General features: G+C 43.9%; 3 protein-coding genes across 12 annotated transcripts in view; 1 reads left to right on the top strand and 2 right to left on the bottom strand.

The window, feature by feature from the left end:
• LOC108147273 (lachesin) overlaps window positions 1-9561 on the top strand; it is a 46945-nt gene extending 37384 nt beyond the window's left edge. For all 3 annotated transcript variants that reach the window (XM_017273680.2, XM_017273679.2, XM_017273678.1), the window contains 10 exons: window positions 6527-6966; window positions 7040-7158; window positions 7263-7363; window positions 7428-7534; window positions 7593-7766; window positions 7839-7967; window positions 8299-8497; window positions 8623-8771; window positions 8880-8939; window positions 9061-9561. In XM_017273680.2, the coding sequence (XP_017129169.1) occupies window positions 6879-6966; window positions 7040-7158; window positions 7263-7363; window positions 7428-7534; window positions 7593-7766; window positions 7839-7967; window positions 8299-8497; window positions 8623-8771; window positions 8880-8939; window positions 9061-9176 (1242 nt within the window). In that variant the 5' untranslated portion in view covers window positions 6527-6878 and the 3' untranslated portion in view covers window positions 9177-9561. The remainder of the gene's footprint in view (window positions 1-6526; window positions 6967-7039; window positions 7159-7262; window positions 7364-7427; window positions 7535-7592; window positions 7767-7838; window positions 7968-8298; window positions 8498-8622; window positions 8772-8879; window positions 8940-9060) is intronic.
• A 49-nt stretch (window positions 9562-9610) lies between these two features.
• On the bottom strand, window positions 9611-11796 carry LOC108147272 (prolyl 4-hydroxylase subunit alpha-2). The gene is made up of 8 exons (XM_017273676.2): window positions 11639-11796; window positions 11430-11581; window positions 11165-11315; window positions 10916-11109; window positions 10350-10858; window positions 10239-10292; window positions 9829-9994; window positions 9611-9769 (listed from the first exon to the last, which is right to left on the bottom strand). The coding sequence occupies exons 1-8, from the start codon at window positions 11755-11757 to the stop codon at window positions 9711-9713; spliced, it is 1404 nt and encodes a 467-aa protein (XP_017129165.1). The 5' UTR covers window positions 11758-11796; the 3' UTR covers window positions 9611-9710.
• A 1528-nt stretch (window positions 11797-13324) lies between these two features.
• Window positions 13325-19937, bottom strand: part of LOC108147162 (serine/threonine-protein kinase Doa) — a 34720-nt gene continuing 28107 nt past the window's right edge. For 3 of the 8 annotated variants that reach the window (XM_017273492.2, XM_017273491.2, XM_017273488.2), the window contains 9 exons: window positions 15791-15866; window positions 15020-15086; window positions 14844-14957; window positions 14693-14783; window positions 14453-14623; window positions 14226-14395; window positions 14024-14137; window positions 13744-13934; window positions 13325-13676 (listed from right to left, as the gene is read on the bottom strand). In XM_017273492.2, coding sequence (XP_017128981.1) covers window positions 13549-13676; window positions 13744-13934; window positions 14024-14137; window positions 14226-14395; window positions 14453-14623; window positions 14693-14783; window positions 14844-14957; window positions 15020-15086; window positions 15791-15866 — 1122 coding nt within the window. In that variant the 3' untranslated portion in view covers window positions 13325-13548. Of the gene's footprint in view, window positions 13677-13743; window positions 13953-14023; window positions 14138-14225; window positions 14396-14452; window positions 14624-14692; window positions 14784-14843; window positions 14958-15019; window positions 15087-15790; window positions 15867-17225; window positions 19047-19937 lie in introns of all 8 variants that reach the window. The other 5 variants (XM_017273490.2, XM_017273487.2, XM_017273493.2 and 2 more) reach the window with 2 other exon arrangements.

Genomic DNA, 19937 nt, shown 5'->3' with positions numbered 1-19937 from the left:
GATGGAAAAGGGGGTGGCGGCCAGAAGGGGGCGTTCCACAGACAGCGGCAAATTCGCATGCAAATTGTGCGCGAAAAAAAGAAGTCAAAAAAATAAAAATGGGGGAAGAGGAGCGAACATGAGCTGGCAAAACCCAGAGTTTAGAGTTGGAAATAACGAAAGACCTGGCCGGGAAAAACTTTTGCCCAAAAGATGGGGTACATGCTACTCATGTGTGTGTTCCAACATAAATGTAAACAATAAAATTGTAGAAAATTGTTGAATAAATAGGGTTCACTTAAAGGGGAGAGGGCAAACAGCCGGCGGAAAAGCTTTTCCTTGTCATCATTTCACGACTCTGCAGCCGCACATTTTCATTGCTCCCACTCCCCTTTTCCCCCTTCCCCTTCCCTTTTAGCCAGATTTTGCAGCTAGGTGTGAGACAACGGCAATTATCGCAATTGTCCCCAGCACTCATTCATTCACTCACTCAAAACAGAGAGACGAGGCCAAGTCGGAGCAGCCTAAGCCATCAGCATTTGTTCATTCACTCCGGGGGGTGGGGCATAATGTGGGTGGGGTTGTCCTGGGCGAAGGATTCCGGCGGGTTGGAGGGTCCCATTCATTCGACTTACGCATTGTTCCTGCTCTGACGCCTTGCTGGCTTTTGTTGCTGAGCTGTGTTTACATTTACACTGTTGGCAGCCAGCCGGCGACGGCAGGCATCATTTCCATTTCCATTTCTCTTTGCCACTTGCCAGTCGGTAGTCGGCAGCCGGCAGTCGGAAGGCGGTAGTCCTTCTGGCTTAGAGGACCACCCACTTTGGGGCCACCCTTCGCAGGCCATAAAAGCCCGCTGTTGCCTACTTTGCGGCGCATTTAGTTAAATTGTTTATTTGTCTGCTGCAAGCTTTTCAGTTTGTTCACAATCAATTAAAAGTCAAGCGGCAATGTTTAATTAAGCTAAAAGAAGCGCCGACAACTGCAGCCATTTCCCATTTGCAGTGGTTTTAATTAGTGTCACGCTCCCCGCAACCTCTTTGCCATACCCTACTTATCCTTGACTTGGCCCAAATTGAGTTATTAGATGCTCATTATCGGCCATTCCCGCTTGTCTGGCGCCTTCTTGCGCTTTTTTTCAGCTTTTTTCCCATTTTGCCCAGCTGCAGTCGAAAGCCGCTGACATGGAATATAAATTTGCAATGCCCTATCACACTCCACCAAATCCCCTTAGAAGTCGCCAATAATTGGCTACTAATGGTGGCACATAAAAACTTTTACCGACTGCAATAAAAAATCCCATTGACAAAACTTTTCTGCCAACTACAACAAATAAAAGCTGAAAAGAAACAAAGGCAACTGCATGGTGAACAAAAATAAAAAAAATGGGGTAAGGAGGTGGCATAAAAACAGAATCAATTAACATTTTCATTTTGCGATTTTCCGCTTCAACTTTGCCCAGCACAAATTATAGCATTTTGTCATCTTTGTTGCTGTTACTGCAGCCAATACAAATGGCTTGCAAGTGCATAATAGATGTTTGTTTGCTGCCAAATGAGTGCGCACGCAATGCTAATTGTAATTTAATTGCATGCTGTTTACCAAAACAGGAAGGTTTCACGCTCTGATGTCACCTCAAGAAGGCTTTTCAAAGCTTATTATTATATTTACGCTATTAATAAATTAATTAAATCTAACAATATACTACGAATTACATATATGTTGACAATTGGCAGTATAAAGATATATAATGATTTTTTGAAGCCAACAAGCTATTTAATTTAATTCGAAGCATTTTAAATTTGTCCATATATATGTGTATATGTTTTTAGAAAAACACTAAAAAGTTTAGTGCCCAAACTGCTACCAAAATCCCACAATGCCAGGATTAATTGTTAACGTTACAGAATTAAGTGCTTGAAAATTTAATTTCGTCCCGATTGGTTTCATTTCCATATTGCTCCGCCACTTTTTTGCATCTGTTAATTATAATCTCTTTGGGCGGGCCAGTGCAAAATGGTTAACTGGGTACACTGGCAGGCGTGTAAGGCCAATTCGCAGCCATTGTTCTTGATTTTTTTGGCGCAGCTCTCGCTGTTATTGTTATTCGATGGCACTTACAAATGCGAGTGAAATTCATTGGGCCCCCCGCAGCGCTGGGCTCACCTGGAAATCTCACCTAGCAGCATCACCTGCAGCAGCACCTGCAGCAACGCCTGCAGTGTGCCGCACTCCACCTGGCACGCGCATTATTGCAAACAATTTGCCCTGTTTGTGCCACCGGACAAATGACAAAAAGGACAAATGGCACAAAATATTTTGCCAGCGTCCTGGTGCAGGCAATCGGAAATGTTGCCAAAGTTCTGCCACACACACTCACTCATATGCCCTGCAGGCCAGCACACTCATACAGAGGCAAAAAGGGCACAGGACATGCACAATGTATGCACTGAGGCGAAGCTTTGGCGGCTTAGCCACGCCGACAACCCATTCACCCGCCCCCGCATCTCGACCCGTCGAGTGTCCTGCGCTGCCTTTCCGCCTGCAGTGTTTGTTTTAATTTAAATAAATGAGCTTAAGCGCACTCACAGCTCGTGATCCTTTAAGGCTCTACGCCCGCTCCTTATTTTATTTGTCCTTGTCGGAATCGCAGTCGTTGTCGTTGTCGTTGTTCTTGTCGCCGTCGCTGTCTCCTTCTACTTTTGTTGTCCTTATTTAGCTGAGCTGGCTCTGGACGACGTGACGGGCGGAGCTATTGCCAGGATATGCAAGTGCTAAGCATTTTTAAGTCAAATTGCTTTGCCGAACATTCTGCCATTTGCCTGCACGACTGACCCGAAGTCCACCCTCCATCCTCCACCCTCTGTCCCGGCTTTTTCCGCTTTTCCGCTGCTTTCGTGACGCATTGCTGACGTCGTCATCGCTCTCCAACTTAAGTGTTTGCTGTTGTTGTTTTTAGCTGCACTGGCATCTGGCCGTTTTCAGAGGGTGTTCGCAATTTGGCCAGCAGCTTGGCCTCATCACCTAAGCCATTATTGCCGCTAATGGCATTGCAATAAATTAATTAATTACATTTTATTTATGAGGCTAAGAGTTGCCAACAAAGGAAGGACAACATATAATGTCTGTGCTTAGCTTGCGGCCTAAACGCAAATGTTAACATAATTAAAAAAGCAAAATAATAAATAAATAAATATGTATGGCTTTTACAAAACGACAGTGGCCAGCTTAACGAGCCAATTCTTTTTTTAAATTAAAATGCAACTATACTGTGTTTTGTTGTTTATTTGTTTTGAGACCAATCAAATCTATCCCAAAATATTTGTTTTGAAATTCTTGTTTTTGGCTCAAAAGATTTATTAAAAGACATAAATATGCATATTTAAATTGGACTTTGTTTTCTGAATTCTTAAAAAAATGTTTATTCTGTGTGTGTGTAGTACAAAAGACAAAACAAAAAGATGACAAAAAATATTTATATTTTATAGAATAAAGAAATTGTAAGGGCAAAAGTGATTAACACTTGGGAACACCAAAAATCAGTTTCTTTAAGCAATATAACAGGATGATAAAAGTACTCGATAAAATTTAAACAAATTTGACAAAAACCTTGATTCATTTATTTTGTGGAAAAAATGTAATTGGATTCCTGAGTTGTATACAATATAAATTTAATTTGTCCTTATTTAGGAGCGCGACTAAAATCTATTTATGCTAAGTTTACTCTTTTTTTTAACTTATAAGGAATACTCTTAAATCTCTTGATGGGATATAGAGTATTTAGGTCTTCGGATGTCTGAGCTGGGCTTACTTCTCTGTTGTTTGTTGTTGTAATGGCTCTTGTGTTTGTTATTTACGCTGATGCTGTTTTAGTTGTTGTTGTTAGTAGAAAAACTTCAAAAGGCTTTTCCGCTGTGTTAGTTCGCTTTGCTGTCGCCTTTTGGTCCTTTCACTTGCTCCGCCGACCTCGCACTGCCACTTGTCGAGTTTCTCATTCTTCTCCGCCCACTCACACACTTTTCCGCCCCTTTTCGCCATTTTCCGCCCAAGCACTCCCCCAACCCGCTCACCCTCTCGATGATCCCCACTCCTTTTGACCAGGCCTGAAGTTTACCTTTGCTGCAACTGCGCTGATTTGCAGTTTCTTCTTTTCATTTGATGGGCGCAACTTTTTGTCATGTTTTTTCTAGCCCATTCATTCTTCTTTGCTCAGTTTTTCCAGCTTGCTCTCTTTACGCTCGCTTCTGTTTACACAGCAAATTTATTTATTTTCGCACTGTGGGACGCTCTTAAATATTCTGTCTTTTGAGTGCTAATGCAAATGTTGTCTGCCGGGCGGGCAATCAGCGGAATGGGTAAAAGGAGTGGAGCGTTTTCGCCGAAAGCAACAGAAATCACTTGAAATAAGGACCCAAGATTAACTGGGAATTTATTATCACTGGAGGTAAATGTGAGATACAGGATGAGGCAGCCGTAACATAAGCCATTCAATCGGAAGAGGTTCCTTTGAACATCTCAAATGCATACTTTTAAAAGTATGAATACGTGATTAATAAAATTCTATATGAGTGCGGCATATTATATTATTAAGTTTAATCAGCTGTCAATATAATCATTTCAATAGCTGAAAATTAATTGTTCAATTATTTATAATATTTCAATTATTAACTAATTATCAATTACATTTTATGAAATTAAGGAAACGCGACAAACAAGATCAGTTTGTATTTAATAATTTAAGAATTCCTATATTCACGTTTACGTCTACCTCTAGATGGTACACAATAAATCCATTGTAAACGTAAATCCTTTTTTTATATTTGTGAGAGTAATTTTCACGCAAATTAAAGTATTTTGCTTCGATAATTCACCAAAATTATTTGACTTTTCATAAAACAAAACCAACCTAAAAAGGAAGTGTACATTTGGAACAGGAAATGCTGACATGTGCAGTTATTAATTCAAATTTAATAGCATTTAGTTGTAAGGGAAGTCAATAAATCTGCATAGATTTTAGGCCTGATATGTAAATTTAGAAAATCAATTCAGATGGCTAAAAACTCATGCCATCGAAGTGTCCATGCAAAAGAAATAACAATGCAGGTAGAACAACGGACTGGGGACACAATTAAATTTAATAACCGTAAGTTAATCCACTTAGCTGAAAGGCAGATTGATTCCCCAAACCCTTTGTCTCTTAACGACCCTCAAACCCCGTGGCAAGTTTTACCTGCTGCAAGCTCGAGTGCATCCCACATCCCACGCCAAGAAAACTCCCCCTCTTGCAACATTCTGAAACTCTAATTTAATAAGTAAATCACATTTCCGCTTTTTGAATGTCGCGCCAAGCCGAACTTCGACGAAGTTGGGAGTTGTGAGTTGTGAGACGGAGAAGGCGGATCCCGGAAGCAAGCCCCATCACTGGGTGTTCCAGTTCCCAGTTCGCGTGGCATCGCATTGACACCTCGTCAGAAGTTTGCAAGACATCGCCCCGGCGACTTGCTAACTGGTTTAGTGCAAATTCACTATTAGGAGAGCGCTCAATTTCACACTGGAATTAAATTACAGCGCATGCCGATGCGGCAGGTGGGCAGGATATGGGTTGTCGGGGGGCAGACGGCGCTGGAGGAGCAGAAGGAGCAGGAGACGCTGGAGAAGCTGACTCAAAGGGTGGTGGAGCTGGTGGTTGAGATCAGAGTTTGTGGCGGGTTCGGTGGGTTTGCCACGGAAAATGAGCGAACACCTCGTTAGTTTGTACGCCTCGAAACTTTTTTAATATTTACATTCATATTTTGCACCTTTCGCCTTTTAAACCGTTTTTTTCACGCCCACCCAAAATCGCGGAGCCTTCTTTTATTGCAACTTCTGCATCCTGCAGCATCCTGACTGCTGGATGGACCAAGGATGCTGCCGAGCCATAAATTTTTGTTTGTGTTGAAAATTGCATTTGCCTTTTACTTTGTGTCGGGGCTGAGCCGGGGTTTCCAAATTGGTGGCAAAAGGGGGTCGTGCACTGAAACAAATAAAGTGCGAATGAATATGTATTATCTTTCAGATTTATTAAATTATATAAGAACTATGTTAAATTAATAACTGCAATTTTTAAAGCTGCACATTGATCTGTGAATAATATAAATTTAAGCTGATAGGAATCTAGCTATATATTATGTGGCTTCCTAATTCTATTTTTTAAATTCAAATTTCGATTTTCTTCAGTGTACTTCATAGCTGTGTTGGTGAGATCGAGCTTACCCGGCAGCCATATTGGATGCCCCTAAAAGCAGGCAACGTCAAATTTGTTGCAACGCTTGATAATCAAGTTAGCGATGGGCGGTCCTTCCCCCTCCCACCCTTTAGCGCCCACCGCCCAATGCAGACCACCCCCTCCACCACCCTCCCCCGTTTTGGAGCACTCAAATTGAACAGCCTTTTGTGCTTGATTCTTCGCTTTTTTCGCTTTATCGCGATATAAATTTAAACCGATGATTCCGCTTCAAACTGGAACTGTGATGCTGATGTTTTGCTCTCGTTTCTTGTTTACTTGCAGATGTCAATGGGCGTGGCAGTGGGACGTGAAGCGTACCAGCTGAAAATCAAAGCCCAATTGGCACAAACACGCGGTAAATAGAATTCGCAATCGGAATCGGAATTGAAATAGGAATTCGCATTCAAATTCAAATTCAAATGCAAATGCAAATAGAAATAGAAATTGCCACGAGACCCCCACAAAAAAAAACTAGCAACTAAAATACCCATAAAATAATAGGAAAACAAAGAGTGCCAAGAGAAGCAGCTGCTGCAGCAAATAAAAGAACCGCAACAGCAGTTTCAGAGCAGCAACAACAACAACCACTCCGCCAACAACGACAACAACAAACAACAGCACAAATAACAACAATATGGAGAAGCTGCTGCAATCGACGCTGTTTGTCATCCTGATAATGGTCACAAAATGCGGCAGTGGCTCGACCCAGAACCAGCATCACGGTAAGTGTGCAGGGGGCAATTTAATTGCGAGCAGGGGGTTCCCCTACTACAGCCGATGGCATTCCATTCCCAGAGAGCAATTCCCAGCTGGATCCCGATCCGGAGTTCATAGGGTTCATCAACAACGTCACATATCCGGCAGGACGCGAGGCCATCCTGGCCTGCTCTGTGCGGAATCTGGGCAAGAATAAGGTGAGCTATGGATGTTTCACAAGCCGATAACCGGAACTTTAAAAATCAAAACTGAATTAAAAAAAGAAAAATATTTTATAAAACAAACACTTTGCTTACAACAGGTGGGCTGGCTGAGAGCATCCGATCAGACGGTATTGGCTCTTCAAGGTCGCGTGGTCACCCACAATGCGAGAATCAGCGTCATGCACCAGGATATGCACACGTAAGTTTAAACAAAAAGCTTATATAGTTTGTTTTAACATAAGGGTAACTTTCTACTCAATCAGTTGGAAACTAAAGATCAGCAAACTGCGTGAAAGTGATCGGGGCTGTTATATGTGCCAAATAAACACGAGTCCTATGAAGAAACAAGTGGGCTGCATCGATGTGCAAGGTAAGTCATATTTACTTTGATAGTTCTTTAACTTATGATACCCATATTACTTAAATAGTGCCACCGGATATCATAAACGAGGAGTCCTCCGCCGATCTGGCCGTGCAGGAAGGCGAGGATGCCACTCTGACCTGCAAGGCAACGGGGAATCCCCAGCCGCGAGTCATCTGGCGCCGGGAAGATGGCGAAATGATTCTCATACGCAAGCCAGGCAGTCGAGAGCTCATGAAAGGTAGTCGTACATTACCTGCTATATAATTAACAAAAAGGCTAAAAGAGTTTTCTATCATTTCCGTTTGTATAGTGGAATCCTACAATGGATCCTCGCTGAGGCTGCTTCGTCTGGAAAGGCGTCAGATGGGCGCTTACTTATGCATAGCCTCCAACGATGTTCCACCTGCTGTCAGCAAACGAGTTTCGCTGAGTGTGCAATGTGAGTTATCAAATATTTACTTGATTAAAAAAATATAAGCTTAAAAGGAAAGGCATCCATAGAGACAAATAACTAGAACTAAGTTCACGATACGGTTGTAAGATAGGCTTTTTTGTTCAATAAGTGAACAATTTTAATTTAAAATTCGTTAACTTTTATTCACTTTTTTTTTGTTAAAAGAGGATTAAAGATTTAAACAATTTTAAAGTCTGTGTGCTGAACCAGTGAATATTTTCACGAAAATAATAAAAACAAATACATTTAATTATGCTTTTGTTCTGAAATCAATGAAATTTCAACTCAATCACGCACTCACCATTCGACTCCACAGTTGCTCCGATGGTGAGGGCCCCCAGCCAACTGCTGGGCACGCCCCTGGGCTCCGATGTGCAGCTGGAATGCCAGGTGGAGGCCTCGCCCTCGCCCGTCTCCTACTGGCTGAAGGGAGCGCGGACGTCCAACGGTTTCGCCAGCGTATCCACGGCCAGCCTGGAGTCCGGCTCGCCGGGCCCCGAAATGCTGCTCGACGGGTAAGTTCGGGGAATTCCGGCCGCCAGACATCAGTGATACATATCCATCTCGAAACCATTCCATTCCATTCCTACCCGTCCCTTCTTGTCATTTCGCTGCCATTTTGGACCCATATCCAATGCAGGCCCAAGTACGGGATAACGGAGCGGCGCGATGGCTATCGGGGCGTCATGCTGCTGGTGGTGCGTTCCTTCTCGCCCTCCGATGTGGGCACCTATCACTGCGTCAGCACAAACTCGCTGGGCCGTGCCGAGGGCACATTGCGGTTATACGGTGCGTATACGCAATCTCTGTTCTGCCATCTCTCGCAGGTTTTAATTTGTTTTGTTTGTCCATTTTTTTTTTTTTTTTGTTCTCTGGCGCTTGGGTTTTGTATTGCAGAAATCAAGCTTCATCCGGGCGCCTCCGCCAGCAACGATGATCATCTGAACTACATCGGAGGTGAGTTTTATGGCGGGAAAAACCCTAATGCAAACGAATTGTGAATTATTAAAGTATTTAAAAGAAAAGAATGGAATGTACTATAAGCTATGTTGTACTATTCTCTATATCCATACCACAGGTCTCGAGGAGGCGGCTCGAAATTCGGCCAGGAGCAACCGGAGGACGTGGCAGCCCCTGCTCGCCATGCTGCTGCTTCTGTGGATGAGGCTGAAACTGAGAGCCGGGGGAGCGTGATATCAAAACTGAGAGAAGCAGAGCCGGCAATCAAGTATTCCTACAGATTCCCTCGGACACCGACATCGACATCTCGTTCTATCGCCTGCGTCCTTGTTGTTCGTTTCCGTTTCCGGCTCCGACTACCATACCATACCCATACCATCTCCCACTTATTGGACCCCGGCCGCCCACGCCACATACATATTGCCGGAGGCGCCTCCCGCTGCCTCAAATATCATTTGCATACGTATCAGGAAACGCGTTGTTCCCACCCGCGCAGCCCCCCCAACCCTTTGCCAACTCCCACTGCCCACAATCCACTCCCCGCTGCCCGCCCACTAATAAATCTAACGAGGATATCAAAAGTGGACAATTGGATGCCAAGCCCTACCATTTTCCCTGCCCCAAATAATGTTACATTGCATATAAATTAAATATGAATACTATAAAATAGTGCATAAAATTTATTATCATAATATAAATAACGACAAAATTATTGAATAAATTATCGCAAAAGTGGAAAAAAAAACTGAATGGAAAACCGCTTTTCCTTCACATCCGACAGGGTTTCCTGCGCCACTGGCCTGACCCACTGATCCTTTTTCTGGCCACTGTTTTCCGGATGGTAAGTAGAGGAGAAAAGAATCGATGAGGGACTTTAATGACTTACCCCACTGCGTTCCAAGGAGCACCGGGCAGATGGCATTTAAACTTCGAATGTCGCAATTCCCAGAGTTGTCGATGTTGTGCCAAACCAATGCAGAGCCACTTTTTGGTTTAAGGCCAATGTTCAGATCGGGAAAAGAAGCATAACCGCCCATCTCCACATCACTTAGCTGGGAAAATTTAAATTTTTTATTAATTTAATTGCCAGCAGCTAGTGAAAACTGGCTATTGCTAAAACAGACACGTTTATTATTTACGTCTAATACTAAATGATTGTGATTTCAAGCTTTTTATCTCGTTCTGCTAACATTTTATTTTTGTTGGATATGAAAACCCACCATTTTAAGAAATAATTTTAAATTCATTATCTGGTATTTTGTTTTAATGGTAAAGGTAAGAGATAACAAAACTTACATAGAGCTGCACAGTGGCGGTGCGATATTCTTTGGTGAAAGGTTCAATAAACTCCTAGGAAAATATATTTTGTACATTAAGCAGATTGCCTAGATTATAAACTATACTTACCTTGGGCTGCTCGCAGTCCATGTGGATAAGTTGCTGGCCTCCAATGCCATAATTAGAGACTGTTAGCGGCTCGCTATCTTTTAAATCAAGACCAGTCATATCCTCAATCCTTCGGTGAAGTCGCTTCACATGATCAGAGGCATTTGCCGCTACTTCGGCCTCAGCGCTAGAGCGATCTACCTGTCTGTGCTCTAACCTCGATCGTGTAAGATACATTAAATCCTGCTGCTCTTCTTTCGACACAACATCGTGATAGAGGCCAATGAAAGGGTCGAGGTTAAGGTGTTCAAGTTTCAAAGGGGCTAGGCGTAGAAATGGTGAGCCTTCTGAAAAGTAACGACAACGAAGAGCAGAGTTCCTCGGAAGGGGGTTCTTTCCACGACAGTTGTCCACATGCACAAGCATGTGAGTTAAGTTATCGACCAAATGATTGGCCAGACTAGTACTATCATCCTTGGAAGCCCACTCTATTGACTTCCTTAGGGCAGATTGACTGGCTGGCAAGTCATCTACAAAAATTAACAACTTTAACGTTAAAGAGTGGCATTGTTTTTCTATTGACTTACGCATAGAAAGCAAAGTTAGTCCTAGTTTTTCATAGATTTGAGAACGACTTGATTGAAGTAACCTGTTTACAGGATCCATGTGATCTTCATACTGCTCAAGAGCAAGTCTTAGCCATTTGCACGCCAGTTTACCTTTCTGCAGACTCTCCCAATGAGTGCCCAAAGCGAGGCAATCTGCCGCACTCAGCCTAGAGCTATTTATGGATGAAAACTGGATAATTTGATAGGATTTTATTTTATAAAACTCACTTGTATTGTATACCATATAGTTTTCCATTGGCCACTTCGCTTTCATCTAGACCGTAAACGTCCCGAAAGCGCATAAAACCGGTTGCAGCCATTTTAATATCCAGTGCTGAAATACTAGATAAGTCACTGTCCAAAAACTTTTGAAGGGGGCCTGCCAGAAAATATTGTTAATTTATAAAATATACACACTAAATTTGAAAAATTAAATAGGTTTTCAGCTTAAATTAGTTTTTTGATAACATAGTTTAAGTACATAAGAACTTACCCAGGCCTATCTCTTCTCTAGCAAACTCTAGCAACTTTGGAGCATCTGTGTACATTCGTCGCATTAGAGGAAAACTTATCAGGGGATTGGCCACATAGCTGGTGGGATCTGCAGGCCCTTGCTGTCTTCTGGTGGCCCACTCTTTTTGGAAACTATAAAAATGGATGCTTGTTTAAAGTTATTTTAAGTATTGTGAGCAAATAACCAACATCCTCATTTTGTTTACTTTGAGCTGCAATTCCCTCGCATACTGACGCATGTATCCTATTAATTCGTCCTCTACTTGTACCAGGGGTGCCATTTCACGTGTCGATGTGGCAAAATGCATGTCTACAGCAGTCGCCACTCCGAGAAAGAAAATCGGCCAGCAAAGGTTCATCATGATGACTAAATGTAAACGCCCCACAGAGCTTTAACGTGCATATACCAAGCCGTGAAATTACAATTAGCTTAGGTGCTGTTAGTTAAAGATAGGTTTTAGCAAGTAAAAAAAATTTTAGTTATTTCTTAAAAAAAAAACTTACTTAGGTTTGTATTCGTGAAATCGGAAATCCAGCAACAACACCTCGCATCCATCTGTCACATTTTTAATACCATACTATTGGACAAAAATAAAGAAATAATTTGAATTTCATTATTTTCTTTACTTTTAAATTCAAGTGGCTAAGATTTTTGGGTTTTTGATAATAATATTAATAAGTAATTATGCATCCCTACAGGTTTTACAAAAATTAAATAAATAAAGAACACAGTTGTCCAATGCTCAATATTCTCAGATGAGCATCACTGTCCCATTTTTTTTTGTCCGAACGGAACCCCAAAAGTATTCCATAAATTTTAAGCTACAGAAATTAGATTTAACTCCAATATTATATGCTACAATACTTAATAGAATCACATTGCCTTTTGTTAAAATATTTTTTCATGATGTTACTCCATCTCCCTCTCTATGCCCAGAAAAATATTTGCAAAAGCACTTAAAAAGCTATTATCTTGGCTGATACTCTTTCAAATCAAAAACAAGGTAAATTCTTTTTTATTTAAGATTTATTTCAATTTTTAATAACTTGACAATATTGTTTTTTTTTATCTTATATGCTGGTTGATCGGGTTAAATTGCAAATAATGTAATTTATAATTAATATTTATGTAATATTAAACTAACTCACAATCATTTGAATTAAGTATGTATAGTATATTTAAATATACTATGGGGCTCATACGATGTGGGTATGTGTGTAGCAATGTGTGAATGGGTTGATCTTTCGATATTCGATTAAAAAACGAAAACGAACAAAACAGGCCGGCGATGGGTCTACACATTTCAAAACGTATTCTAAGAGAGATGACTCTGGGCTGCTACTGAATTTACACAAAATGCGCTGCGATCGCTGAAGTGTACACAGGGCGGCATAACAATTGCTCCTTACATTTACAATTATCCGTACACTCGTGGGCGGTGTACATAATGGCTTGCATTAGCTTACAGTTCACGCTCTCGAAATGGTGTATTAATTACAAATTAGTCGGCTGCCATTGCAATGACAGTGTACATATGGGGATGCATTTCAACTAGCGTGCGAGCGAGCGACTTTCTTATTTTACAACTACATTTGTATATTCCATTAATCGGTTCTTGCAGTCGGTTCATTTTGTCTCCTCTACCTCGGGATGTGGATGTGGGTGGTGTGCACAAGTCAGGACATTTACAAATAGATTCAAGTGCTGGGAGGACGCACCGCACTATCAATATTATACACGATTTGGTTATCATAACAGAACAAAACACCGTTTGCGGGTATGGTACAATGCACAAAGCGCAAGCGTAGCGCTACACAGCTCTAAATGATGCACAGCAACATGTGCGCGAAATATTGGGAAACACTGGATCAATATGGGTTCAATGGATTTTTGTATAATAAACATCTATACAAGTCAAGTTCAAAAAAATTTAGAATAAAAGACTTTAGCACTTAAAATAGGGTTCTGCCGTAAAGTTGCTGGTCTACCCTACGAGGCTGGTGCAATCCGTTGCTGGACGACTGCTTTGAGTGTATGCTTGCATGAGTGGGTGCTTGACAAGCGCCGTCTGTCAACAATAACCAAATCGCTGTAATTCTCATCTGGACAGGCTGTGCGAGCGCTCGCGGCTGCTGCTGCCCGACGAGAGTGGCTGCTTGTTGCTCACCTCACCCACTCGATGGTGCGGTGGCAGCCTGTCGAAGAACGGATGGCGCAGGGCTTCACCTGGAACGAAACGATGGGGTTAATTAGCATTGAATAAGATCATCCAGTCTGAGGTGCATCTGCTTACCTAACGTGATGCGGGACGAGGGCTCGTACTCCAGCATCTTCTTGATCAGACTGAAGAGCTCACAGTGGTCCTCGCTGTCGCTCAGCTGGCACAGGAACAAAGGCTTGCAGTGATCGCGGACGTAGCGACCGGCACTGGACTTCTCATCCCAATCCAACTTACCGTGGTAGAAGTACTTTGTTTTGGTTTTGCTATAAAGAGTATGATTGCTAAACGTTAAACGATTTCGGTGAAGGGAACTGCGCCTTGGGAAATAAAAGCATGAGCTGCATTGTATTACCGTGCCATGCGATATGGTATTTGCCCCAAGATTCGCTCCATCATGGCCAGGTGCTCGCGGTTGTCGTGCGTTTGGAAGAGCGTGATGCCCAGATATAGTTCGAACAAGATGCAGCTGTTGGTGAAATTTCAACGATCATTTAATATGTGCATAAATGAAAAGGCAATCCGGCAATCCGGCCATCCGGCAATCCAATTCTTACCCAATCGACCAAACATCGCATGGCTGTGACCACCCCAGCTCCAGTATGACCTCGGGCGCGCGATAATGTCGCGTCGAGACAATTGTGCTGTGGTGCTCGTGGTCGAAGGTGGCCGACCCAAAGTCAATGAGACGAACGTCCGTGTTCTTGACGCGGCGCACCTCGCGGTTCTGTGAGTTAAAAGAGCATAAGTATGGATACTACACCACTGTTCTGGCCGTACTTACAATCTTATGATTATAGTGAGCAGTATAATCCGAATCGACGAAGAGTATGTTCTCCGGCTTGAGATCTGTGTGCGTTAAACGATTGTCATGAAGAAATTTCACAGAGTAGCATAATTGGTAGGCCATGTGGCGCACTTGGTCCAGCGGGTATGGCTCATAGTTGTTCTCACGCTGTAATAGAGTAGTTCAATAAAAACTAACATAAACAAGAGCCATTTAAGAATCAAACCCCGTACTTACCAAAAAATCGAAAACACTAAGCCCCAACATTTCAAAGACTATACACATGTGTCCATGATAATCAAACCAGTCAATCATTTTCACGCACAAACTGGAATGGTTAGAATAATGTTTAGCACAGAAATTAGAGAAAGTAGATTTGAAAGCTTACTGATCGCAATGCGGATCCTTTTGGGCAATCTTTTCCAAGGCATTAATCTCTAGCTTGGCAGCTTCACGGTACTTTTCCACGTTCTTAATGATCTTTAAGGCCATGCAGTAATCACTAAAACAATTGAAAGATTTAAGATATAAGGCCTCAATAAATTTGCAAATAGAGGATCTTACCGCTCCATGTCTTTGACCTTGACCACACGTCCGAAAGTACCCTCGCCCAGTGTGGCCATGATCTTATCTGAAATTCGGGAAAAGGATAGCAAGTTGTAGTAGGGTTTCGGGCAAGACTTTCAAGAGTGTTAAACGTTAGCTGTCTGTTTTATTTTTCTGGTTCTAATGCTAAACCTGTAGCTACAACTAAATATTTGATGAGGGCTGGGCAAATTACTAATTTGGACTCTAAGCTGAATGTGTACGGAAAGAGGTTTGTATTTTCAATATTATTTCGTTAAGTATAGCGACAAAGTTCGTGTTCGGTTTTATGGTGTGAAAACTTCCCAGTTGAAATTCGTGGTTGGGGAAAATTTTGTGGCCGGTGAAAAGTTAAACTTAGAGTCGTCAAAGACAAATTTCGGAAGTCGAAACGATTTTCGCGAGAGTGACGAAGAAGATTGTGTGAAAATTTTCAATTGTTGTTTTATCCTTCTCTCTTTTTTTTTCGTTCAAAATTGTCTTAATTTCCTGATTGCACGCGACGCGATTTTGGTCTTGTTGTGAGATAATTAAGAAATAATAAAGAAAACTTGGAAATATTTTTGTAAATAAAAATAGAGTTATAAGAAGAAGAGAGAAGTGGTGTGTGACTGGTGGCTTTTGCCTCTCATTATTTTTTCTTCACTTTTTTTTTTTTTTTTTTTTTTTTGTTTGCTTTTTTTTAAAGTTTTCTGATTTGTTGTCTAAACATAAGTATGGAAAAATTAAAAACCAAAAATTGTCACGAACATCTGTGATGGAGAATGTCTCCGGTGTGGTAAATTAAGTGACCATCTGCATCATCTTGAATGACGGGCTTTGCTGTCTGTTCGAGCAATCGATCGGGATCGGATCGGATCGGTTCAGATTGGAGCGGAGCGGAGCGATCGACGACGTAGTAGGGTGGTTGCAGTGTGCAGTTTGCAGTAGTTGCCGTTGCCGATGTTGCAGGGAGTGGGGTGGGTGGTTGCGGTGGGTGGCGACGATTGCGATTGCGATTGCGTTGCGGGTGGTGCATTCGATCCGTTGGCGAAATAAGATGGGCGGCGGTTGCGAGCGAAACGGCGAGCGGAGAAATTGTGAGCGAGATTGTTGGGGGGCGTGGTTGTTGTTGTTGTTGATGGCAGTAGTTACAGACGTACACAGAAGGTGCGTGTGTGCGTGTGTGGTAAAAGTATGTAATTTGAAAGAGAGAAAAAGAAACAAAAAAGAAAGAGAAAAAAGAAACAAAAATTTATATATTTTCCAGGGGGTTCAATCGGTGTTCCAGGGGTCGAGGCCATCGGCAGGTCAGGGCAATCAAATGGTCATCACATCCGAACGATCCCGATCCCACGTTGGCACCGAACGCAATCGCATTCCGTTTAAAAGTCAGCCGCAGATAGCCCGTAAACCAACCAACATCATCATCATCATTTCATCATCCCCATCAAGTTGTGTGTATGTACATCATCATCATCAACCCATCATCATCATCATTGTGATTTTCATCATCATATTCAGAAAAAACACGAGAAAAATACGTTTCGTTTGTTCGATAAGAAAATTAGTTCGGACAAATTTTTGAGATTTGTGTTTACAAAAATGGTTAATATCAAAACATGTACAAACAATATCATATATAAATGGCATATAGGTATATATCGAAAATGGCATATATAACGTATTATATATATATATTTATGTGTAGGAAATGCACCAATAGCTGTGCTGTTGTATCTTGGGCAATAAAAAACTACAAACAATGAAATGCTTTTCGCTTAGTAATAACATTAATGGCATTTTTGTTTTTGGTAATATTTTGTGGATGTAAAATGGTAAAAGAACATATAAAGTAGGTTTTTTTGTTGAAAAAGTCAATGGTCAGAGGATATCTTACATAATTTTCCTAGTTTTAGTGTCAAAATCGCATGCAAAACGCGCAGGCAGGAGATCAACAATTGTATCTGTTAGTCAACATGGAATACAATCCGCAGTGCTGTTAGCTTTTTCTGTAGTTTGTCGACTGTCTGTCTGGGGGGCGTAGGCCGGAGATGGGGGGTCTTGAGAAAGGGGTTGGTTGGGCTGGATGGTTTTGTGGTCAATGGACATTTGCAGTTGCAGTTAGAAGAGGCGGCGCCAACAAAGCTCAAGCTGCTAACGAATCATCCATCCCCAGGAGGTGGTGGGGTGGCATTTTGCTTACAAAGGTCGAGAGTGTCTTTGGAATGCGTGACCTGTTGAACAGTGCCGACGAGGTGGCGCTCTTGGCCAGCAGGTAATGGTCATGCTGCTGCAGGTAGGAGGACGACGACGACGACTGCTGCTGCTGCTGATAATGCTGCTGGTAGGCATCTAGCTGCGATCTCTGAGGGTACAGCGAGCTGCCACCCAAAGCATTGGAACGCCTGCTACTCCCGCTGTACGAGTCGTGGAGATAGCTCGACCCGGAGCCCGCCCCCGCCCCCGATCCCGAGCCCGGCTTGTAGCGATCAAACTCGCTGAGCACGGCGGCGGTGCGTGAACTGGCGCCCTGATACCGCTGCTGCTGACGCCGCGCATCTGCAGCCGCCAGTCGAGCTCCGATGCCGCCGAAAGCCAGGGCCCCGGAGCTGGATGAGTGCATCAGCTGGCTGCTGGGCTTGTACTTGGCCAGGTCATTGTTGTTGCGATCTGAGTGGGGCAGAAAGCGGCTCTTGTTGGTGGTGCCGGCGGAGGAGAGTGCCGTCGCTGCTGCCGTTGTGTGGTTAGAGAGAGCGGAAGTACTAGTGGATGAGGTGGAGGTGGTGCTGGTGATGGTGGTTGTACTGGAGGGGGTGGTACTGCCATTGACAGGTGGGATCTGTGTCTGTGGGGCTGTGTTGTCTGCTGTGTGGGTTAGTTGCACAACGGGCGGCGCAGCCGAATCGGTCTCGGTTTCTGACTCCGCCTCCTCGGAGGAGCTACTGCCCGAGGCGCTCTCGGAGGAGCCACTACTGCCATCGCTACCATCTTTAGTTACTTTTTTGCTGCGTGACTTCTTCTTGGGCGCCTCAAGCGGCGACGGTTCCGCTTTTGCTGCTGCCAATGATGCCGCTGCAGTTGCCGCTGCCGCAGCTGCCTCCTTGGCCCTTTTGGCCTCCTCCTCGAGGGCAGCGGCCTCTGCTTCGGCCGCCGCCACTGCCGCTTCAGTCTTCTTGGCCTCCTCCGCCGCCTCCTCCATGCGCTTGACGCGATCCCTGAGCTCGCGACGCTTGCGCATGCGCTCCTCAAACTTCTTGGCCTCCAGAAACTGGTTGTCCTCGCGCAGCAGCATCAGAATGGCGGCATTGTCCTCGGAGGAGCGATCGTCGGCGAGGATTTCCCGCTCTTCGGCCGTAAGTTCCGGCGGTGGCTGTTCCCTGCGTCGATGGGCGAAGCGGCTCCTCGAGTTCAGGGGACGATCTTCAGCGGGTCCGGCTGCATTTCGACTGTTGTCCAGGATTTCGGCGGCCAGAAGGCTTTCGTTGGTTTTGGTTCTGCCATACGCCCTTGTGGAGCGCGGCGACAGGGCTTCGTCTTCACCGCCTCTTCGGCCATAGCGACTGGAGGGATAGCCGGAGGCTCCGCCCAGACGCAGGGCATCATGGTAATCGTATCGCTGGCCATAGTCCACGGGGTAGTTCTCGTCCAGCAACCGATTGCCGCTGGTCAGATAGCCACTGTCGTTGGACTCGGCCATGTAGCGTTGCCTTTGAGCTCGAGTTCGGTACGGAGTGCGCTCCTTGCGATCCGCAGCGTTAAAGGAGCTGGAGGACAGCTTCGGCTTGCCCAGCTGGTGGGTTGTGGCCGAGCGGAGCAGTCCGCCACTGCCACTGCCACTGGCGCCATAGTCGTCCGGCTCCAGCGTTTTGTCGCGATCCTCCTCATGGCGCCGCCTTCCGGCCGCTCGCTCCAAGATGTCCGAGTATTTGTTCTCCAGCCGCGAAATGGCAGACTGCTTACCTCCGGCGGCGATTGCTGAGGTGGTGGTGGGCGTTCTGTCTTTGTCCAAGAGCAAATCTCGTCGCTGAGAAACCAGACGATTCGGTTTGGATGGTTTAGAAGAAGATTCAGGGTTTAATGGAGAGGGAAAGTGCTCAAAAGCGGCGCTCGTGTGAAACCAACGGTAACAGGTAACAGGCGTAAAACTCTTTACGCTCCACGAAAGAAGAAGGCCCCGAGACCGAGACCCCAGCCCAGACTTAGACCCATTTAAATAGCCTTTTCGACAGTGGCTAATTATGGGGTGATGGGGTGCTTGGGCCTTTTCATTTCGCACAATTTCACTACCATTAAAGCCACTCTACGCTATCCACTCTATCCAACTTTCTCCATGTATTTTCGGCCTTTCGGAGGGAGAGGTAGTTTGCGGGGGGATACCCTTTATTTTTATTTAGAATGCCTAGCGAAATCTAAACAAAAAGTCCACGGCGCGACGACCTTCAAAGTTTATATATAAAACGGCAGAAAATTGTGAATAGCTTTATACACATCTGTGGCGTTCAGAGAGATACAAATATAGCGGAATAGAGAAAAGCGCCGAGATGTTGGAATCGAAAATACATTTCGAAAACGTAAACGCACACGGCAAGAATGAAGCTATAGAAGATATAGAATGAGCATATAGAAGCGAAGCAGCGCTATAAAACGCGCCCGTGTGGGCCCCTAATATAATATCTGCACATATAGCTGTGTAGGAAGAAACTTTCTATAGGCATGTAGTATTGTATGTGGCAATAGGGGTAGCCGGGTAGCCTTAGTGCACCACTGTTTGGGCAAACATATAGGTATATATGCATATACACCACCGTCAGAGATGTCACACATTTAGGGCAGCCACATTCACTCTTTCGCTGACTCACGGGTGACAGGTGAGACGATTTCTTTCGGTCTCCAAAATGAAATACCCAGGCAGTGA

Source organism: Drosophila elegans, unplaced genomic scaffold (genome assembly GCF_018152505.1).
Source record: "Drosophila elegans isolate 14027-0461.03 unplaced genomic scaffold, ASM1815250v1 contig_476, whole genome shotgun sequence".
Classification (NCBI taxonomy): Eukaryota; Metazoa; Arthropoda; class Insecta; order Diptera; family Drosophilidae; genus Drosophila; species Drosophila elegans.
This window is presented reverse-complemented; position numbering and strand designations above follow the sequence as displayed.

Coding starts and splice junctions, on each gene's coding strand:
- LOC108147272 (XM_017273676.2), bottom strand. CDS start 11,757: ATGCATTTTGCCACATCGACACGTGAAATGGCACCCCTGGTACAAGTA. Junction 11,110..11,164: donor CTATATGGTATACAATACAA/GTGAGTTTTATA, acceptor ATCCATAAATAG/CTCTAGGCTGAGTGCGGCAG. Junction 10,859..10,915: donor ACTAACTTTGCTTTCTATGC/GTAAGTCAATAG, acceptor TAATTTTTGTAG/ATGACTTGCCAGCCAGTCAA.